This window comes from Augochlora pura, chromosome 4 (assembly GCF_028453695.1).
Source record: "Augochlora pura isolate Apur16 chromosome 4, APUR_v2.2.1, whole genome shotgun sequence".
Classification (NCBI taxonomy): domain Eukaryota; kingdom Metazoa; phylum Arthropoda; class Insecta; order Hymenoptera; family Halictidae; genus Augochlora; species Augochlora pura.
In genome coordinates, this window is record NC_135775.1 from 19,769,826 (window position 1) to 19,792,143 (window position 22,318).

Consider the following 22,318-nt stretch of genomic DNA (forward strand, 5'->3'; position numbering starts at 1 on the left):
GCACTGATTGGAGCATTTGAACCAACAGAGTAATGAACACAAAATAAATATAAATCACATCTTTTAATTGCTTTAATAAATTTAAAATCCTGTAACAGTGTCATTAAATTCTTTTTATATTCTCCTAATAATATATTTAATATTTTCCATAAAGGCACAGTCATGTTACAATTATTATAAACTCCCACCCCTATTAATCTTCCCCTCGCGGAGACCAGCGCAATCGAAACGGCGTTCTCAGGCATTCGGCGTCGAGTTCTTTTCATCGAACGAATTTTTTTCTTCTCCGTATTTTTAATATCATTTTCTGTCCGTTTTTTTTTTGCAACATTCGATGGTCATAAATAAACGTAATTACGAGTGGAAATGGATACCCGCTGATAGCGACCAGCCGGCGAAAAAGGTCGCGAGCATTCAGAGGGCATTCTTTCGACAGAGTGCAATATCTCATTCAAAATTTATTGCGTATGAGGAGTGTGTCGATTCTATGTGGCAATCACGAACAAACCCGCCACGGAAATCGCCGGGGCGACAGAACCGACCGCTTTGTCGCTCTTCTCGACAGTGACGTAATTCGTAGGAAGAAACTGCAACACCGTGAAATATATACGCAGACCTGGATATTCGCGGCACGACCTTATCGACGATGATTCACCTGATCATCCGTCTTGTTTTCAGTGTGGGTCTCGGATCTCCGTTTCGTTGGCACCGAGCTCTTCGATATGACTCCAGTAGGACGTAAATAGCTGCAATTATCATCGATCTATCGCTTCGGAATGGAGAACACGTAGACTCGCGGACTTCGATGCTTTTTCGGGAATATTTCTCAAATATTTTTTATTGCAGCAATTCGCATTTCGGACAATTTCTAATAGACATTTTAATCTGACATTTTTACTCTTTTGTATTTTAGTTGTTTAAGCATTTGCGATCTATATTTTGGCAAAATAAAGATCTAAATTCAAGAAACAGAAATAAAAAATTTATCAAGGTTTGATAGATTTGTTTATTTTTCCTATAACTTATAGGTAAAGACGAAGCGATTAAAAACAGTCCACTAAATTTATTTCTTCCTTGAATATTATTTAAAATTTATACTGCTAAGTTTTACTCGCTCATTTTTGTTATATACACTCGCTAAACAAAGTATGCATGCAACTTTTGCAACGAGACATTTCGAAATTGCACCGAACGATTATAGCTTTACTCAGACATTTAAAAATCTTGTTTATCAAAAATTGAGTAAAAGGATAGTTACAGACATTTCAATTAATTGAAATTGACAAAAGAAATTAAAAAGCAACGTTTTCCAAACTTTTTATCCTAGTGTACCTATAAAATGCTTTCACAAAATGTATGCAGTTTGAAGATTCCGAAGGCCTTGAAGCATCAAGATTTTGACGAGTATGGAGTCAATGATAATAAATAAATGGACTCGTATAACGTAATTGAAATGTTTTAGCTCGGACTGTGAGAAACGCGTCCGCTAAAAATAAAATAAATCCAGACAGCTCATTCTCAGAAGGAACTGTTCTCACGATCAGCTGATGGCGTTGATGACGATCTCTTTCCAACGATCTATCGATATCTCAGGTATCGACCCTTTTTTGGTTATCACCTTGATCTATCTATCAACACGATTTAGCGAATTTCTGAAGCACCGCGGCGTTTGATCTTTAAACCGCTATTGTTTTACTGTATTCATGTATTCAGAATGCCGGCAGGCTTTTACAAGCGTTAGCATGAGCACAATACTGTACGATAGTTACTGTTCTGTAACACCATCAAAATGTACTATTTATACAAAAATTCGCTATGTACAGTACTTTCCTAAAAACTAAGTAATTTTTATTACATATTATCTAGAATCTACCAACCACATTAAAATTATTTTCAAGTTGGATAATCATAAAAATATGAAATAACATAGACCCCCATGGAAGCCGAACATAAAGATATGACACGTAATCAACCTTCATAAAATATTTCCTTTTAATGTCATCCTCAGCCGTGTGCAAAAATATAAAACCATAAAAATATTCATAAAACACGCGCGATCTTATCCAACTGAATTGAGGCTTAGAAGATTAAAATATAACCATAAAATATGACGTTCTGATCAAAATGATTCAAAAAGGAATTTCCAGCAATCGATTCATAAATCTTTGGCATCGCGTAAAGATTCGCATACGGAATGCCGCAACAGAAAACAATGCAGCCTTCATCAAAAATACACGGTATTGTCGTCACCTTGCGATTCGTGTGAAACAAAATGAATTTTCATTGGTGATAAATAATTACACACTCGCCTTTCAATTCGCTTCGTACACCGTAGCCAATCGGTGGGATCGATTCCCCGGAATTCACGTAGAAGAGAACAGGTGTGTTCGGCGAAGTCCGAAAATTCAGGAACTGCACACACGTCGGGACTGTTTCTACGATCCGTCGTCTAACGCGGCACCTGCCTGCGTGATCAATAATTAACAATGACCAATCGCGGGCCTGGCGCGGGGGATCGGGCGGGGACCGTTCGAAAGACCGGCGTGAATAAATTCGTAATATGTTCGCGGAGACAATAATACGCGAAACGCACGGTGACGTAACACGTCGCATCGTGCAACGGTGATCGTTGTCGATTAGCATACGTCAGTGATTAATCTAGCGGCCGGCCGAGAGTTTATCCTGGATACCGGACAAACAGGTAAACACGTGCTGCATCATGCGGACGAGGATTCGAATTACTTATGGTAGTTCGAACCAGTCGGTCGCGGCGCGCGGTTCTGATCAGCTGTGATCCAGGTACGATCATTGTCTTCGCTTTCGGGAATCTAACGCGGAAAAGCCTAATTAAGCAGCGAACGGCTCGCGTCGGACCTTTCACCGTCTGTACATCTTTTGTACCAAGTCTCAGTCTTATATTGTTACATTATCTCTATTAACACTCGGATGGTGTATTAATATTATTTAATTATATAGTTTTGACAATTGGAACTTTTCGTGGTTTTATTAAGATTTATGGAAAAGTAAATGAGTATTTTAAGAAATCTATTGATATAGATTCATAAATAGAATTAACAATGATCCTGGACATACTGAATTATATTTTTATTAAAATCTATAAATCTTAGCTTGATAAATAGATTAAAATTCGTAAATTAACTTATGAATAATTCTACGTATACTGAATTATATTTTTATGAAAACAGAAAAGGTGTTTTTAAAAATTGTCTCAATATAAACAGATAAATAAAATTAATAATGATCCTAAATATACTAAATTTTATTTTTATAACAAGCTATAAGGTTTTTTTTTAAAAAAAACTATGTAAGTAATGTTATAGATGTCTACAAACATGCTAAATTATATTTTGAAAGAAACAGTCCGCCGTTTGAGTCTTAATAAATTTCGGACAAATTAAAATTCTGTGAACATTTCATCATCAAATTTTAAGACTTGAAATTCTTATTAAATAAAATTGAGTTTCGTGAAGAATCTACTCAAGTTTCAACAAAATTAGTCAATTTTTGTCTATTAAAAGATATCCGTCGTCAAATTGGTATACTTCACAGTACTTCGTGGCAACAATGAGTTATAGAACTCCGAAAATAAAGCGAACAGGTGCAGCTGAATCCATTTGTAAAAAACGACACTGTAAAGACGCAAATGAGCAATTCATCAGCTTTTGAATTTCTCGGAACGCTTCCGATGCGCGTGACGCAAAACTATTTGCATCCCGAAGTCTCCAGAAGTCCCTCTTGATCCCTGAACTCCTCGGACACCTTGCCGGTGCTTCGTCTAAACGGAGGCTGCGTTAACGAGATCATTTTTCACGCGTGGCGAGGAGTAAATTTAATGACAAAATAAACACCGTGACAGAGAAAGTGCCTGAATACACGGTTGAGACAGTGTCGCGACGGAATGGGAATTCTCGTGCGGTGGCTGACCCAATGACACTAACGAAGCACTAATCCCGTGGCAAATAATGCTAAGCATTATTGCATACTAATTCTTATATCTCGGTGCCAGTTGTACAGCATTATGTATTGCAATAATATACGATAGTTTAGCGCTTGTTCGAATGACGAATACTTTCGTTGCATAGCCGCGAAGCGTTTTACGTGAACGCGATGGTTATGACAATCGTTCAGAGCCTATTAACATCTCTCCACGGATTATAAAATTCTAATTGGCTAGAAGATCGAGCCGCGGTCAGTAATACGTATAGGTCAAAAAGTTGTAACAGGGCGATTTTGTTGAGAGGTGGCCGAAGGTTCGCATGACTGGATCGTTAAAAGAGAAAACGATGCCTGAAAATGGCTGACATTCACTTTTAGAAGCGTCAGATAATATGACATTGTCACGACTGTGATGGATTCGATCTAACAACGAGTTCGATCATTTTAGTTGTCACTTGCCTTCACCTATATCCTGGAAACTCATCCGCCGACTTCATGAATTCTTTAATGCTCACAGTACATTACTATTGCGAAATCTATCGTTATAACTGTGCGCATTTATGTACAGATTGCAAATGTAACATATGTTTTTATTTAATTGTAGTACATATATTTTTATTTAACTATAGTACATATGTTTTTATTTAATTGCAGTACTCATATTTTTATGTAATTGTAGTACATATGCTTTTATTTAATTGTAGTACATATGTTTTTATTTAATTGTAGTGTGCCGTATGATTCATGCTGAAGTCGCGAAAACCGCATAGTATCGTTGCTCCCATATGTCGAAGATGTAATCAGGACACGTGTTGTCGTTAGAATTTATGAGTCACTGAACATTCAGACATTTCTCTTAATAAACATATACGGTTCGCGGTTATTTAACCAAACAGCGCTGAAAGTATTAACTGATCTATCTGGCGGCTTGATAGGTCTTATGTAAAAACACTTCGTTCAATTAACTCGTGGACTAATGACCAAAAATCTGTACGTTTAGATGGTCCCCTAAAGTTTCACTATTTAATGTTTGCACTACTTTCTAGAGCATTAATGGCAACAATAACTCAGTGACTTGTTCGTTCAATTGGGAAGTGAATTAATCATTTCTATAAGTACTTTTTAACTGTGTTTAAACTACTTTTCTACCTTCTTTTTAGGAGCAATTAACAAACATTTCAGAAATTATAATTAAAGCTATATAGATGTTTTAAATCTAACAATCTTCAAAATTCTCTTTTTATATATTTTTCTTCATTTTATGAACGTCTTCCTATGTTTGGTGTATCATGTATATCATAAGTCATTTTTAGGCAAAAATCATCTTTTTCATCAAACAGCAATTCTCGCAAAAATGGTTTTAAACGTTTTCTAGTACTCTAATAAGACTAATAGCTAAGAAAAGTGGTCCAATTTTAAAAAGTTGTCCGAACGTGATCATTACTGTCTTTAAAGTGTCCAAGTTGGGAACAATCTCTTGTCGATTCAGCACATCCGTGACACGGGTACGGTCGTGAAGGGGTTGGGTAGTCAGAGGCTGGGTGCATCATGCAGACCGCGCGAGTCATCCTATTTTTAACCTGGTGGCGTACGTGTAACACGGAAAGTGTCCCGATCTGGGCCAGTCCGGTACCCCACCCGGTGATCCGGTAATCCGCCGGTCCCGGCGAGCCGGTGATGCCCGATCTCTCGGTCCCCCACGGTTCCTATCCCCGTGGCAGCTCCATCTCCCTCGGACCTTGTTACCTCGGCCGTGCTTCCATCCGATCCGGTAGGGTTTACTAAGAGAGCGACGAATCCTCCGAAGGTTCAGTGCGAAACGCGCTCTCGAACTCGAAGGATCCTTCGCCTCCTTTGATCCCCCACCCGGCGCTGCAGTGAACCGAAGAGACAAAGAGAGAAACACTTTCCCCCTAGCGCACAACGGAGAGTCGCTCGAACTTCTTTTGCTACCGGTCGCAAGTCGCAACGCCGATCCGCACTCGTCTCGATCGTTCCTTTTAATCTCGATGAACGCCGGTCTCGGGGCACGAGTGTCACTTCTTCGGCCATCGCGCGCGGACCAGCTGCTGATCTAGCGGAGATTTTTGCGACTGAACTACGGAGGATCGATCGCCGACAGGATGATCGACAGGATGATCGTGACGGTCCTTGTTATTGGACTGCTGGGACTCGCACACGGCTTACGTGAGTTTTAGAAATTTTCTTTCGGTTTCATGGTGACGGTGAATCCTCTGCGATCTTTGGTGGTTTTTCGACGAATTATCTATTGTTTAGAATTTATTTTAAAATTGTTGAAATCGTAAAGATTTTTTTATAGCATTGAATACAATTTTTCATTCACAAATTCGATGCTGTTGTAGCAAAAATTGTGCTACGTTTAGATAAATTCAATTTTGTAACTTGGCTGAATGAATGTCTTGATTATAATAAAAATTTATACGATAACACGTAACAATAACTTTTAGTATTGAGTAGGTACAGTGTTATGTCTTTTTTGCCTCATGTCTAACTTCTAAAAGCTCAAAGTATAGAAGTTAAACTTCTAATAATTAGAATCATTGTACTTTTAAAATACAAATAAATATAATAATATCAAAGTAACGACCATCGTAAGAAACATTATGAATTTATAGAAAAACATATACAATTCTTATAAAAGTATCGTAAACGAAAGCTGTGCGTACAGATGCACATGTAAGAGTTAAGAATGACACACTTTTCTCGTACACAGTTGTCGCGAACGTGGAAGACATTGCGTCCTACATGGTCTCCTCATATTGTTTGACCAAATATAAAAGTTTCCTAAATACACAGAACTTTTGTATAAACAAATTTGCTAGCTTAAATAACTTAGCTTTGTTAACAATAAAAGAAACTTCATGTTACAAAAGCAAGGAACAAGAATTAAATAAATTTCAGCTTTATCTGCTTACGATTATTTACACTAAATATTTAAAGAATCAGTCTCGTGATTTATTGGTTAAAATAATTGAAAATTAACGTTATTGTGCAAACAAATAATTAAAAAATTCTTGCAATAAGCTGTCTTTGGCAGTGTACGAAACAATGCTAACGAGCGTCCACCGCAGTGAATGATTGATCACTCTGTCCATTCATTTTGCAGAAGAGAGCGCAAGTTAAAACGAAATAGTGTGTAAACGAACAAACACTAGGCTTTCTGAAATACGTAAAGATTGCTAATCACTTTCACCAGTCGCTTTCGATTAGATAATTTTCACGTGGGAAGTTATGGGAATCGTTGCAAATGAACTGCTCGGAAAATTATGTTTTTACTGTAGATATTTTCGGTGTACTTATGGCTACTATTCAATTTAATAATTTAGTAATAATTTGAATAATTTAGTGCTTGTCAGCTTTTATAGACAGTCAATGAGAAATTTATAATTAATGTGCAGTATCTTGCATCGATGATTAGGTTACGTTCGAAGCGGCTAGGTTTGGGTTTATGAATGAGTGCGATGAATGAACGGAATCTAAACAAGAGCCACATGCTACGTAGGTCACGCTATATTACGCTGATGGGCACTTTTTTCCCATATATCATAGTTGCAACAGAATTTCACATCATAAATTATTCAATTATGCTTCATTCACTCTATTTTTATTATCTACTGAATAAATGAAATCTTAGACCTCTGAAAATATTGCATTACGAATTAATGTGTCAGAATTATTGCACTTCGTCAATCTGTGATTCTTGAAACATTTTATTCACGGACAATTTATGACATTTACTTATATTTATATATTTATTTATTTCGTATTTATATACTTATTTATTCCGTATTTATTTATTTATTTATTTCGTATTTATATACTTATTTATTTCATATAAAAACTGTCATCAATGAAAGCTATTAATAATTCAATAAAGTATTGAATTCTTGAATTAACTAGGACAATTATCCGAAATTTTGACATTTGAAAATATGTTTTCACTACTTTAATATTTCTAATCACTATTGTCTAGAAGCATAAATTCTAAACATTTCGTTACTAATTAAATTTTATAATAAGTAGTAAAGTAAAAATTCATTGAAACCAAAAATTGATGCACAATTTTCCATTGGTCATGTCTCGAAGTGTTTTAATAACTTATATTTCCAAAATTATAAATAGCATCGATTGTATCAATAAAATGTCAGTTTAGGATAAAAACCATAAAACAATTCAAGAATCTCATTGCAATCTCATCAAACTATTAAAATTAATAAAATGAAATAGAAATTAAAATAGATTGAAGAAAATTTTGATTTTCTACAATGATCCACAGCACTTTATACACTATTAAACACATAATCGATTTACACAATAATCTTGAAGCACTTCAATGTTTCTAAATCCTACAACTCGCAGACACAAGTACCATCATCTTCCAGTCGCCGCGATTTCCATAAAAAAATCGAAGGTGTCAATCAACCGATAAAAGAGTTAAAAACGCGTGGAACTTTGCTCTCCCAAGAATCGCGCGGAAATTCGGCTGCGCGATGTTTACCGAGATCGAAACGCAGCGGATCGCATGATGTCACTGCCAGCTCAACGTTCGATCGAGAGTATCGGTTACGGGCGCGATTATCACCTCGCGTCGTCGGTCGTCTTCTCGGCGCACACGCTTTCGCGAACCGTTTCGCTAGTCGATTCGCTCAGTATCGGGAACGTCCTGTCCTCTAAGGTTGGATTGCGCCATCGGCAACTGGAGCAACGATCCTTGCGACCCATCGCGCGCAAGGACGGTGCCATTTGCGTCACGAAAACGGCTCGGGACGCGTCCGAGTACCCGAAGAAGACATTCCATTCGCGGGCTGGTGCATCGATACACCAATTAACGCGAGTTTCGACAGACAATCGACAACTAAACTTTCCATTTCGATTAACCCTTTGCACTATAATAACGAGTCAGACTCGTGATACATATTTCATACATGATTTATTAAATATGGATATTACTAGTTTATTTCAAATCGAAACTAAATTTAATTCTTCTGTTATCGAAGTACGGAAACGAAAGTAAATAAAGACAATACAAGAATTAGGAATTGTCTAGTCCTATTAAAGAAAGTATTGAGAATGAATAAATGCTAATTAACACAGTGTGAAAGGAATCAGTGCAAGGGATTAAGGATCACGCAACAAGATGTTGCGTTTCTTTATGACGAGTATATTCGTCAAGAACAACTAACTCATTAAGAAGGATATAGTAAAACTTTGATTATCCGAAGTAAAAATTGATAGTGTTGTGTTTAAACAAGTCATGAAGGAAATCAAATATATACAGTGTAATTAGGGTAACTTGTACACTTCTGAAAGAGATTGCAATAGCTAAACTGGTTAAGAAATAATGAAGTATTTTTTTATTAATCCTGTACCTTTTTAGTACCAAATAAATTCATTTATTGGTTATACCACACAAATTATTTTTAAAGATTCTACTGAAAAGTATTTCTTTTGGAAAATGCATTGTAATCAAGGTTAGGCAAAAAATAATCTCATTAATGGTTAACGATTATAACTCGTTAGTTATTATAACGAATTTATAATAATTTATAATGATATTATAATTATAACTCATTTATAATGATATTATAATTATAACTCATTTATAATGATATTATAATTATAACTCATTTATAACAATTATAATAATATTATAATATTATAAGTATAATTTAGTGATTGTAATGATATCAAACTTATTCAAGTTTCTTATCGATGATATTGAAAAACCTAATATTAAAATAATTTGTTAGCGATGTTTTCTGAATATTTCAGTAGCGTGTTCTTCAATGCGCGGGAATAAATGCATCGATTTATCCGCTGCAGTACAAGACGCGCGTCATACTAATACAACCAGCATATACGTCTCTGATCGATTAACACAGACGAACTCGGTTAATTTTAGAACGCGGACTTCTAAATATTTCGTGTCACCCCGTCATTGATAATTAATGCGTGTCCATCACCATAAAACGTCGGAACGGTTTTAACACGTCCGTAGGCGGATGAAAAATTGATCGTTAATAAAAGTCCGCCGGTGTCTCATTTTCACGTTCAGAGCATCTTGCCGCTCCGCGCGCGATCCTTCTTCGTTTTTATTTTTTTTCCACGCCGGGGAATGGAAAGGCTGCTAACGCGCGACTATGTAAACGATTATTATAGCAACAGTTGCATAGCGCGCGCGTAGGATGATGTCAACGGCAAGGTTCGATCGATGTGCATAACAAACGGATATCCCCGGGGATAGTAATTTTCGGTTGCGTTTTCGCGACACCTCGAGCATTTGAAGGCTGCGAAAGAATCGCTGATCTGTGCCGTTATGTCCGCTCGGTTTCTTGGACGTTCAATTTTCTTCGGGACGTGTTCATTAATGCCTTATCAAATGGGTATTAATGTCAAAAGACAGCTTTCGTTATGAAACAAATCCGCGGTATAATAGACGGGCGTACAAAGGCTATTTTATGCTGCGTTGCGACGTTGTTAATGGCTAGGACTTTATGCATTTATAGCTGTGATTGAATATCTGCCTTTCTTTTGTTATTTTTACACTGCTGGAGATATTTGTGCGAAAAGACAATGTATTTGATTTTGTAAAGGTATTTTCTTTTCATTTAACCATTAGATTCAATTATGTTTTGGTTAATTATATTAGAAATTTTAGGTAAATTATATTAGAACTTTTAGAGTCAATTATGTCGTCAGGTAAATTATATTAGAAATTTTAGGTTCAATTATACTGTCTCATAAATTGTATTATAAAGTTTAGGTTCATTTATGTAATCTGGTAAATTATACTGTAAAATTTAGGTTCAGTTATGTCATCTAGTAAATTATATTATATATTTCAGATTCAATTGTCTTGTCTGGTATATTCTATCATAAATTTTTTAATTGCTGGTAATTAATTAATTTTTAAAGTGTAAGATTTGTTAAATGACAATACCAGTTCTGTTCGATAATAAAAAATCACTATTGGTAATTCAATATAGTAATATGTCTTGGAATTATTATTTAGAACTTGGAGCACTAGGCTCGAATAAATTTAGATCCAAAATAAAAAGATTAACGTGTCTAGAAGTGATATCTTAAATAATACCTTAAACAAATATATAAATATCATTATTAAATGATCCTAAGCATAGCCACTTATACTTTTTCTCAAAAAGATCTGTAAAAAATTTTTAAATTCCTTTATCGTAGAAATAATAATTTTTCATGCTATTGAGAAGCTTCTAAGGTATAAATATAAATAATTCTAACCTTAATGATTTCGTAAATTCTATCAAGATGCTGAAATATATTAATGTCCCTTTTTCTTTTTCTATTAATAACACGATTTCGTAACAATTTCAAGAATTCCTAAAATCGTAGGGTATCATCATTAGTACAAATAACTATACAAAAAAATCGTAGGGTCTTTAATAAAATGGATAACAAAATAGCACAATATTTAAAATTAACAAATACTTCAAAGACGAATGAAATATATATTCTAATACGCTCTCCTATTCTAATATTTAGTAACAGCATAGTATACATAGTATACTGTATAGTATAGTAGTACTCGAAATATAGTAGTATAGTACTATTAGCAGTATAACAGTAATAGTATGTTCTAATAAACTCCCCTAATTGTTTCAGAATGCCCGAAACAGAAAACATCGCCAGGAAGGGAGGTCGTCTGTTACACTTCCGTCTCAGACGTCGAACAATTGACCAACGCGGTCTGCAGGTGCACGACGCTGGTGCATCAAGGATACGACGTGCGAAATCTCACGACTTCCGGTAAGTCCTCACCGTACATTCGATTCGGAATAATGATCAATAACAGTACGTAACAGGCACCTGATGGGTTTGCTTTTAACGGAAAATGATACTCGTTTAGCGTACGATTCGCGTTAATCGCGGGAATCGAACAACGGCGCGCAAAGCGATTATGTCATTCGATTTTCTTATTCGTTTGCGATCGGACGCGCGGGAAAAAATGATTACCGGATTACAGGGATGCGAGGAGTCAAGGATTCATGGAAACTATAATGATACAAAATTGAATAGCATCAATCAAGTTTCGCGATGGGATTATGATTTTAATAATTCATATCGTTGCATTTACACCGGAGGCAATTTGCGATGGCATTTACATTGTCCGACGGTTTTTATTAGCGACACGCGAAACATTTTCGCGGCTTAGTCACATTGTGGCATTAGGCGATGCGATTAAATCATTGAGGAAACTGAAAAAAGTCGAACGGGGTTCGTATTCGCGCAAATAACGATGCACGGATTAATAAGGTGTAATTCAGTTTTTTGCAAAGTAGATCTTAACGACTTAATTGATTTAACGATCTACAAGCACTGCTTTCTGAAATACAGAACTTTAAGATGTTAATAGTAATTTTAGAACAGTGAAATCATAAGTATAATTTGAATTGTATAGTTGAATCTATTCTTCGTTTCGTCTTCAGTTAGAAGTAACAGTAATCAAATATTTCCATAGTGAGCACAGTTACTGGTATAAGGAGTGATTGCATAAACACTGCATCCATAGAGATGCAACCACATCCTTGAACTTGCAACAGGATATCGAAACCTAACCGCAGCGTATATTCTTAGGTTCACTCGTCTGTTATACTATACTCGAGCAATAGTACTCTCACTTTCAGTCTGTTACGCGCGATCCATTTAATCATCTTCCTTCGACGACTAAAATCGAGCCACGCTTCATTCACAAATCCGGCATTGGTTTTATAGAATTGTTTAACGGTGTGCTGTGCATGGAATTTCTTGTTGACAATTTTTCTATTTTCTTCACTGTGTCAATGACTACGCGTAATTATGTCACCGGCTCCCTGTCGCAAAACCCATTTTCATCACGATGATTAATGAATTGTCGTCACCGATTCGATTAATATCAAACGTGTTTCAGTGATATTTTGAAATTACTAACTACTTCGTCGGCCATAAAGACGCGTTTCAATTGAGGATTACTGTCAACTTTGTGGCGAGCGTGATTGGCTTCTCAGTTACATCGATGCAAATTGCAAGCGAATAACAAAAGAAAATTTATATGACACTGTCGGAAAAGCTGAAAATGATTTTATCCGGCTGGCTGAAAATTTAGAGAATTGAATACTATTGTGAGGAATACTATTATGTGACATCGTTTATTTTTATTATAATTGAACTGTAGATTTAATAATTCAATTACTATAAAATTATTGCTACATTGTTTCCAATTTGGAATATTAGAGATGAAAATAATAGAGTTAACTCAAGTATGTTGCTAGCGATGTAAAGTACTCTTATTCCACATACTAATTTATAATAATAATAATATTTATAACAAAGAAATGCCAGAAGATAAAAAATAAGAAGAAACTTTCACACAATATAAAATTCCTCTAAAATCTACGCAACAACTCAACAATAGCATCTTCCATGCAAAATGCACTTGCTGCAATAATTCGTCTTTCATCTTGGACGATATGCAGCTGCATTTGTGCAACATTCTCCACTTTCCTAATGCGTCTTTGTCCATTCATTCACATTTTCAACACTGCTACTATTCACACCCTGCTGTCCAATCTCTTTATCACTTACAACATGGTCTTGCAAATCTTCAAAATATTTTTCATGTACCAAAATGTTATTTAGTATAAAGCGAAATAATTCGATTAGTTAAAAGAAATGGTTGAGAGATTAAAAATGAAATAATAAATAACCGGTTTTACATCTTTTGTTTTAAATTGTTGAAATTATGAAGACCTTTTCATAGAAAATGATTGAATAAATTTATCCAAATGTACTTTAATTACTTTTAAGGCTCAGTGGATTGTATTGTTATATAATATAAATTAGTATAATTGAATTCACTTTACACCAATTACCAATATATTAGAGTAATAGCTAGATTTTTCTGCAAAATAAAAATTGTTGACACTTATAGCAAGCCCCTAGAGCTGTATAAACCTTTATTTTATTTTCTCAATTAATTAAACGATATCAAATTAATGTAGCAGCATTTTTAAGTTCCTTAAACGTATTTAACCTTCCGCATTTAGTCTACTTATCTCTGCTATAAATCTATAAAATCCGTCGTCTAATAATAACCATAATCCTCACCCAAACTCGACGCAAATAAAAATAGAATTTTCTCATTACAATAGATGAACAATCTAAAACAAAATGCACACGACTCGAAAGATGCGTCTGCAGAAAAAATCACGGTGCGACGTGTTAACGCGACGTTGTCACGATTGTTAACGAAAACCGACCCCGTGACCAACACCCTGCGATCCATCGATTTCACCGTCGTAAACCGTAGCACTTCTCTCCGGTATTGGTGCGCGCGAACGCAATAAAAGTGTTCGTTATTACGCGTGTCATTAAAAACAACTGGTTGTGTTGTGCAAGGGGAACAAATTTCCCGGCAAAGAGAAGCCAGTTTCGAAACATCGTCGGGAATCGATTTGTTATGCATAAGAGAGAGGAGGCGGGCCCCGGCCCAGACCCGGCCCGGTTCGACTGATTACGGTATGTCACGCGTAAAATTCGATGTTTAACCGTACTCGCCGTCGGATCACTGGATCGTGGAGGCCCCAGACGTGGACAAAAAGACGAGAGAGAAAGAAATGCCGGGACGAGGACAGATGCGCCTACGTGTGCCGCGTTTGTGACATAATCGCGCGAAAACGAGCTCGCCGGGCCGATTCCTCTTTTTTCCCGCCCTCGTTTCGCGCGTCGCGAATGGCGGGCACCAGTTTTCGAGAAAAAACCGAAGGCTGTCATCTGATCAAAAGTAAGCCAATTGGGGTACGTTGAACTGATTTATCGGTGACTTCGCAACTGTTTTTCCCAATTTTACGATTAGTATCGTATAATTGTCATGGAAATTTTAAAATTATTTTTAAGGCATTAAATAAAGTTTTAACCCTGAAACTCTACAAATCTCATTAAGAACAAGATTTTGTCATTTTGCTAAATTAGATTCAAATCATGGTATTAAATCTTATGAAATAATATTAAAAATAAAATTAAAAAATAGCATTAAAATAAAGATATCTGAAAATGGTACACAAATTACCATTTCCGAATAAAGAAAATTCATTTCTTTTAAAAAAGTGACCAACAAATGATCCAAATATTTTCGAAAGTAATATCAAGAGGTTAAACAGATTTTTTGATCGATAAACTTTCATAAATCAGTTTCGTAAAAACGGACCCGTTCGCATAGCCAAATCCGAGCATAGGTGTGGCTAATGATCCTTCATCGTAGTCGAAAGTGGTTCCTACAGATGATCCAGATGCGAAAGCATATCCAACGATCACTTTCCCCTGCTCGCGCCTAAATCATATTTAGTTATAGTGACCATTCTTCTCGCCTAACGTCTAGACCGTATTTCGCCATTGGCAGAGTGAACGTCCACGAAAATGGCTCGATCTGATTTCACATTTTTTTCGAGGCGGCTAGCAAGCCGACATGGTCACCGGTTCTCTCGTTGACTGTCAAGGGTGTTCGGTGAGGTAATTGCGAACGGCTTGGCAGAGAAATCTCGGGTAGTCTCAGTTGTCGAATTCCACGTGACGTATCCTTGAACCGAAATAATTACCTGCGGTCGAAAATTTTCTGAAAAGATACGCGACGATGTGATCCCGCGGAGACGCAGATTTGGCGCAAACCTGTTCCGCTGCGTGCCATTTACAGACGTAACAGCGGAGGAACGCGCGTCGCGCGTAATGCAATCCGCTGCATACACGGATTATGCAGTTTTGCCGCACGATCATATTTTCGTGTTTCACGGTTATGAAAGGTTACGGGAACCTAGAAGTGATAATTAGTGGTAATTGGTTGGAATTCTTGTCGAGTCGACTGCTCGAACTTATTAAACATTGTCGTTTACACGACGCATCAGATCTCTGATAACCAAATTATAGATCTTCAAAATCTATAGATCTCTCTTCATTGATCATAAGATATAGAAAGGGCACATACTTATTTCCTTAGAAATTGTAGTTACTTGACAGTAATATAGTAATAATTTCAAATTGTTTACATATATTTACCATGTTGCATTAATTAGAAAGAAACAGGATCCGATGGATCATTTGCATTTATATATCTTATTTTAATAATTGTGTTAGTAATTTTACGCTACATTCTTGATAGTTATACTTAAATTATCAGATTTACGCTACTCTGTATCAATAATTAATTTAATAATGAAACTATAATTGCTATTAAACAATTAATCAATCAATCCCCATCCTCGTATAATCTTCTTCTATATAAAGTATCACGTTTAACTCGAAATAGGCGCGAATCTTCCTAATCGAAGCGTCTTCCAAACGCGTCCGATTAATTGCTTAATTAGCAAGTCCTTATTCGAATCAGGTGGCCTCCGCTTGGAAAAGTAAGTGGATCTCGTACACCATTTCCTGACTAATTCGACGAGACCCGCGCGCAATTAAAAAGTCAATAAATCCGATGGTCGCGCACCGATACACGACCACTAATAGGAAATAATGCTTTGTAATTTTTCGTAATGATCGCTGTCGCGGCCAATTACGCGAATGCGTGAAAGTTCATGATTAATTGTACGAAGACTGTGATTTCGTTTCACCAAACAGCTTCTTGTGTCTTGTTGACTCGCGTTGCGGGATCGACAATCACGTGGAAAGGAAGGCGGAACTAACTTGGGTGCACTTTTTTTCCGGCGAACGTTTGCTATCCTGAATTTTACGTCACGGCTAAGTTTAAGATAAGGAAGAGTACCGCATTAGTGTTGTTGTTCTTCCGATTCTGCGTAGACTAAGCCTTTTCATAATTCAAATGGAATACAATTAATTAGCAGATGTTGATAGATTGCGGATTTTATGCGTTTATGGTGACGTATAAAATAGTGAAAGGATTACAAGAAATTAAAAATATTGATATGTTCTTTTCAAGTTATTAAAATTATTTAAGAAAGAAAAAGAACTGCACGTGGCTCGCTTGTCTCGCAATTGATATAGACAATTTTTATTTTGCATAAAGATCCACAGTCTTAAATAATAAATTGTCACATGCTTCGTACCGTACTGTAAATATTTTATAAATGAGTATAGTATAAGTACAGTCACTAAGTTAAACTGATCTCATTTTAATAAAAGGTTGCATGTTATATAGTATAAATTGAGTACATATAATTTTCTAAGTAAATATGTGTATATGTATAAAATTGTCTAATTACCTTTCTGCAGATTTCGAAGATTTCCGGAAGTCGCTGAAAGAGATCAAGCCGCCTCTTCAATTCGTGATTTCCGTCGCTGATCCAGCGAAGACTTTGAACACTTCTGGCACCGTACGTCGGGAAGCCACCGCTCGTCTGATTGAAATCTTAAAAGACGTAATTACAGTTTTTCCATTACTATAATATCACTAGATTAAGGATTTCATTATACATTCAAAGTTACCACAATCGAATAAACAGAATAGGCTAAGAAATCTAACAAAATTTAACAGCATCTCTACTTTATTTTAAATCCATAAAGTAACCATTATTTAATTGTAATTGTTATTAATAACATTAGTAACACTAATATTTGTAAAATAAGCACCTCTTAAATATCGCTTATAATTTTGATTTGTGAATATTTATGCACTCAATTCATCTGCAAGTTTGCGAATACATGAAAGGATGTACATTAGCAAGAATTAATTTTATTATCGTTTTTCGATGCCAGAAAAATTCCCACTTCTTCAAATTTCTGAAAAATAATTATAATTACCTATTATAATATTAAATATTAATATTATATATAATACTATATACTATAATATTAATAAAAACGATAAGTACAGCAATATGCTTTTGCTATCGCACTTTCTATTATCATTTTCCGGTTAACATATTTGTTTATTAAGTACGATACTATATATTTATATAATAAACTAATTTCTCCTAAAATAAAATACTTAATATCTACAGGTCGACGGAGTAGAATTGAACGCAACAGCAGGCACGAAAGAGCGACTGGTGGACTTCGTAAAAAGCTTGAAAGACGGACTGAGGGAAGCATCGCTTGACAAAAGGATCTTCCTAGTTCTACCAACGAGCCCGGAGGATCTGGCAAAACAGTTCGATCTGAAGCGACTCTCGAAGTAAGTGCAACTCAATCTCCATCGTGTACGCGCGCGAGAAACCGCCGTCTATTCCCAAGAATCTCCGCAGTGACACGTAACACAGCCATCGGCTGAATTGTCCCATGAATTATTGACTGAGAAAACGGACGGGCAGACAATTCAGCAAAAACTACTCATCCCATGTACGGTCTATCTGCTTAACCTTGTGCCAATTGTGTAGACTCGGTAGCGGAGTCAGGAATGCCGCAACGATCCGATGCACCAGTTGACTGATCGATTGTTCGCGGATCGTCGCGCCTTCCAATTAGCGGATCATTCGGCGAAACGCTGTCGTCGAACCGTCCGGTATTTTTCATCGAATATGGATGAGCATCCGGGGGAGGCAGGGGACGCGCGCCTGAATCGCGAATGAGAACGAAAGCTGTCATCCGACGGGGATGACAGGAGCCGCATGAGCTGCACAATGCCGTTCGATTCGGATTCGACAGGATTTAGCGGCGATATAGCGCGATACCGTAGGATTGCTCGATAATTGAGTTGCTCGCTGAATTACGGAATGAAATCTGAATGAACTGCTGAATTATAAATTGGATCGTCGGACTTCTCTGGCGGACGAAAATGTCCGTGGTGTTTTGTTTTTATATATTTTTAATTAGATTAGAGAAGATATAGGTGTCCGGTGTTCGCAGCAGAAATGAGAATTTAATTAGATCTCGAATTTAATTTTAAATAAATACTGAACGTCAGTTCTATATTTTCTATTGCAGTATTAACGATATTAAATTTTATATCTATTAAAGAGACATAACGGAAGAGTGGGGAATATTAAAATAAATTATTAACAAGATAGCAAATGCTCCTCTTGGTTTGAAATTTAATTTACAAGTTCAACAATTGAATACGCCGAGAGTAAATAATTTTAAGCAAAATTCTATGCGATGATAATCATATTCGCGTAAAAATAGTTTTATGAATAAATTACGCGATAATTTTCCGTATATAGTCAGACATGAAAATACTGGTGACAAATAAATGCAGTTCACGTCCAGTGGGCGTTATAGACAAGTATATCGAGTCACGTGAACGTGGGTGAATAGATTTCTTGCTCGCACGACGAACAGAAAGGCATAGAGAACTGAGTAATTTAGCGTGGCTTCGTGAACCATTTTGCTTAGTTATGCCATGACACTCGCTATAACAAGTATGTCAAGAGTAAATCCGAATCGCGATACCTGCGATTCCTGTCATGTATGCGTTGTATTCGGGGCAGGCGATCGAATATGAATGAGCCTAGAGCACACAGGACTGTCGCGTACGACATCAAAAGGATCTAGAACAGCTGGCGATGATTCTTTTCGTGTAACAACAGGTTCTACGGAACGATTACGCTGTTTCGCGTTCGTACAGGTGTGATTCAGACGAGTCAAACAAGCCTGTTATTGACCGACTGTCATTCTTCTTCGCATAGATTGCGTGCGTTGCATGGAAATTTTTCTAGCATCTGCCGTTTGTTGCCAGGTATGTGGATCTATTTACAATCTCCACGCATTACTTGGTCCAACCGGACGACGACTATCATACGTTCCATCCGGCGCGATTGATGGGACTGTTCGACACGTTCAACGCGGACAGCTTGATCGATTTTCTAAGCGGGCTCGGCGCGCCTAAGAGAAAAATCCTGATATCGGTGCCCGCGAGCGCTTACAAGTTTACTTTGAAGGATCTGGATAACAACGCGCCGGGATCCGATACTGAGGAGAAGGAGCCTCTTGTCATCGATCGGAAACAGGTAAAATGATCCAGATTCAGAGAACAAAAATTTATTGATCTTGTATACCTATTAGATAAATATAGTTTTTCATGTCTTAATTAGAGAAGATTTAATTATTCTCTTCCAAATATATCAGTATATTTTTATAAAATTTAAAACTGTTTAACTAGTGTGAAAAAATTTTGAAGCACTCTTGTTTGGATATTTGCTACATTTCTTTTGAAAATCAAGGTATGGAAAGACAGTTTAATGCAATTTCTGGAATTTAAACAATATTATTTTATATATTTTAAAGCGAAGAAAAACAGTTAAATAAACACACAAAATTAAAATACAGTATTATAAGTTAATTAGAAAATATTATAGGTATGTTTTCACTGTCCTCGATTTTATTATAATTTCTTTTAAGTTATGCGATTCGATGAGCAACGGCGAGTGGACAGTCGAGCGAGACGAAGACCTCACAGCACCTTATGCTTTCAAGAATAAGACGTGGATCGCTCACGAAGACAAAATTTCGATTACTATCAAGGTTCGGCGAATTCTGCTTTGCCTATATTTTATGATCGTTCTATCTTTACCGAAGTAATATAACTTAATTAATTTTTCAGGGAAAATACGTCCTACTCCGCGAACTGCCAGGACTCGCCATACACAATATCGAAAACGACTTCCAAACGGACTGTGGAAAACCCCTAACTCACGAAATTCATCATTCGTTCACCGACTTCAAGAGGAAGTCGAGGGCTGCTGTCTTGAGCTCTTTGGAAGACGATTTGCATGTAAATAAAAATTGTTATAAATACGATAAAGCTCGTTTGAAAACTATCAGTCGTTAACTGCGATTTCCTCTTTATTGGAAGACAGTACTATAGCGAAAACAACTGCTGTTTATTTAAAAAAAGATATTATTTTTCTCAGATATTGCTTCAATTATAATTCAATTACACTTTATGTTCTTAATACCATAATATCATATTTTTATTATTAGATTTGAAAATTAAAATCTTCGCCGGTACGATATCATTCGCCAGAGCCATAAGCCTGGTGAACGTCTCGTTAGGTGGCAACACGTTCACGTTCCTAACATTAATTTAAACTTTACTAATCTGGATCTTAATAAATATGTATGAAGATACTTTTACTTCACACTTACTTCTCATGCTAAAACATCTAGAAAGTTTAAAACTACTTCTTCTTTCGTAATTACGTGTTGGTAGTATGACGAACTCTTTTAATTTGCAGCAAATTCAATTGACTTATCCAACCAAAGTTAAGTCATCCGAATTTCGCGTGACCCGGGTGGTGGACACAGAAGGACACATACGAGTGGTCCGTGAAAACACTCAGACTGAATTCACCTGCTCGAGACAGGGCTACTTCGTTCATCCGAAAAGTTGCAACAGGTACTTGAAAATTCTTCTAATAAACGTAATAACGACTATAGATCATTGTTGTGTGCTGAGCAATATTATCACCATGTAACACATGAAAATACCATAGAGGATATAATCCTTTATATTAAATTAATAACAAACAATTTTGTCCGCAGATTTTACCGATGCGTCAAATTCAATCAAGAAGTGGAAGACTACTCGGTCTTCGAGTTCGACTGTCCGGCAGGATTATCTTTCGACGAGCGCACAGAAGTATGTGTCTGGCCAGGATCATTGCCTCAAGGATCGCCATGCCCAGGAAGCAGCGAGATAGCTCCCACGACTCGCGTAAGGTTCGAGTGTCCTTCCGCTCCAGGATACTATGCGGATCCGCAAAATCCCCGCTGGTTCTTCGCTTGCATGGACTTAGGTTCCTACCTTTGCCATTACTTAAATCATCGAAGCTACATCAATCAAGTTCAACGCTTAATTTATTAAACATTGTAATTCTAGGAGGCCCAGAGATGATGGCGTACGAGTTCCGTTGCCCATACGGACTGATCTTCGACGAGCATAAATTGGTCTGCGAGTGGCCTTGGTTGGTGCCGGGATACTCAGGTGGCGAATACGCAAGCACAGTCTACGATAACAGAGGCAGTACACAAAGTAGTGGAGGATACTATACCGGTGCGTTGCCTCATGATGGCCAAGGTGGAGTGTATACAGGAACGACGGCTGGTGTTGGATATACAGGATCTGCGGGAACTGGAGGATACTCGGGGCACGCCGGATTCTCTGGAGCAGCTGGTGTTGATTATACAGGAAGCGGAAGTGGAGGGTACAAAGGTGGAGCAGGTAGTGGAGGATATACAGGAGGAGCGGGAAGCGGAGGATATAAAGGAGGAGCAGGAAGTGGAGGATACTCTGGATCTGCGGGAGCTGGAGGACATGTAGGGACAACAGGAAGTGGAGGATATTCGGGAGGAGCAGGAATTGGAGGACACGTAGGAACAACAGGAAGTGGAGGATACTCAGGAGGGGCAGGAACTGGTGGATATTCTGGAGGAGCAGGAA

The 22,318-nt window shown here is 36.9% G+C and overlaps 1 protein-coding gene across 1 annotated transcript in view; it reads left to right on the forward strand.

Moving 5' to 3' along the window:
* The first annotated feature begins 2,771 nt into the window (after window positions 1-2,771).
* LOC144468460 (uncharacterized) overlaps window positions 2,772-22,318 on the forward strand; it is a 26,776-nt gene continuing 7,229 nt past the window's right edge. The window contains exons 1-11 of the mRNA XM_078177926.1: window positions 2,772-2,799; window positions 5,875-6,144; window positions 11,617-11,760; window positions 17,215-17,360; window positions 17,943-18,115; window positions 19,616-19,886; window positions 20,278-20,400; window positions 20,480-20,650; window positions 21,114-21,274; window positions 21,421-21,674; window positions 21,758-22,311. Coding sequence (XP_078034052.1) covers window positions 6,081-6,144; window positions 11,617-11,760; window positions 17,215-17,360; window positions 17,943-18,115; window positions 19,616-19,886; window positions 20,278-20,400; window positions 20,480-20,650; window positions 21,114-21,274; window positions 21,421-21,674; window positions 21,758-22,311 — 2,061 coding nt within the window. The 5' untranslated portion in view covers window positions 2,772-2,799; window positions 5,875-6,080. The remainder of the gene's footprint in view (window positions 2,800-5,874; window positions 6,145-11,616; window positions 11,761-17,214; window positions 17,361-17,942; window positions 18,116-19,615; window positions 19,887-20,277; window positions 20,401-20,479; window positions 20,651-21,113; window positions 21,275-21,420; window positions 21,675-21,757; window positions 22,312-22,318) is intronic.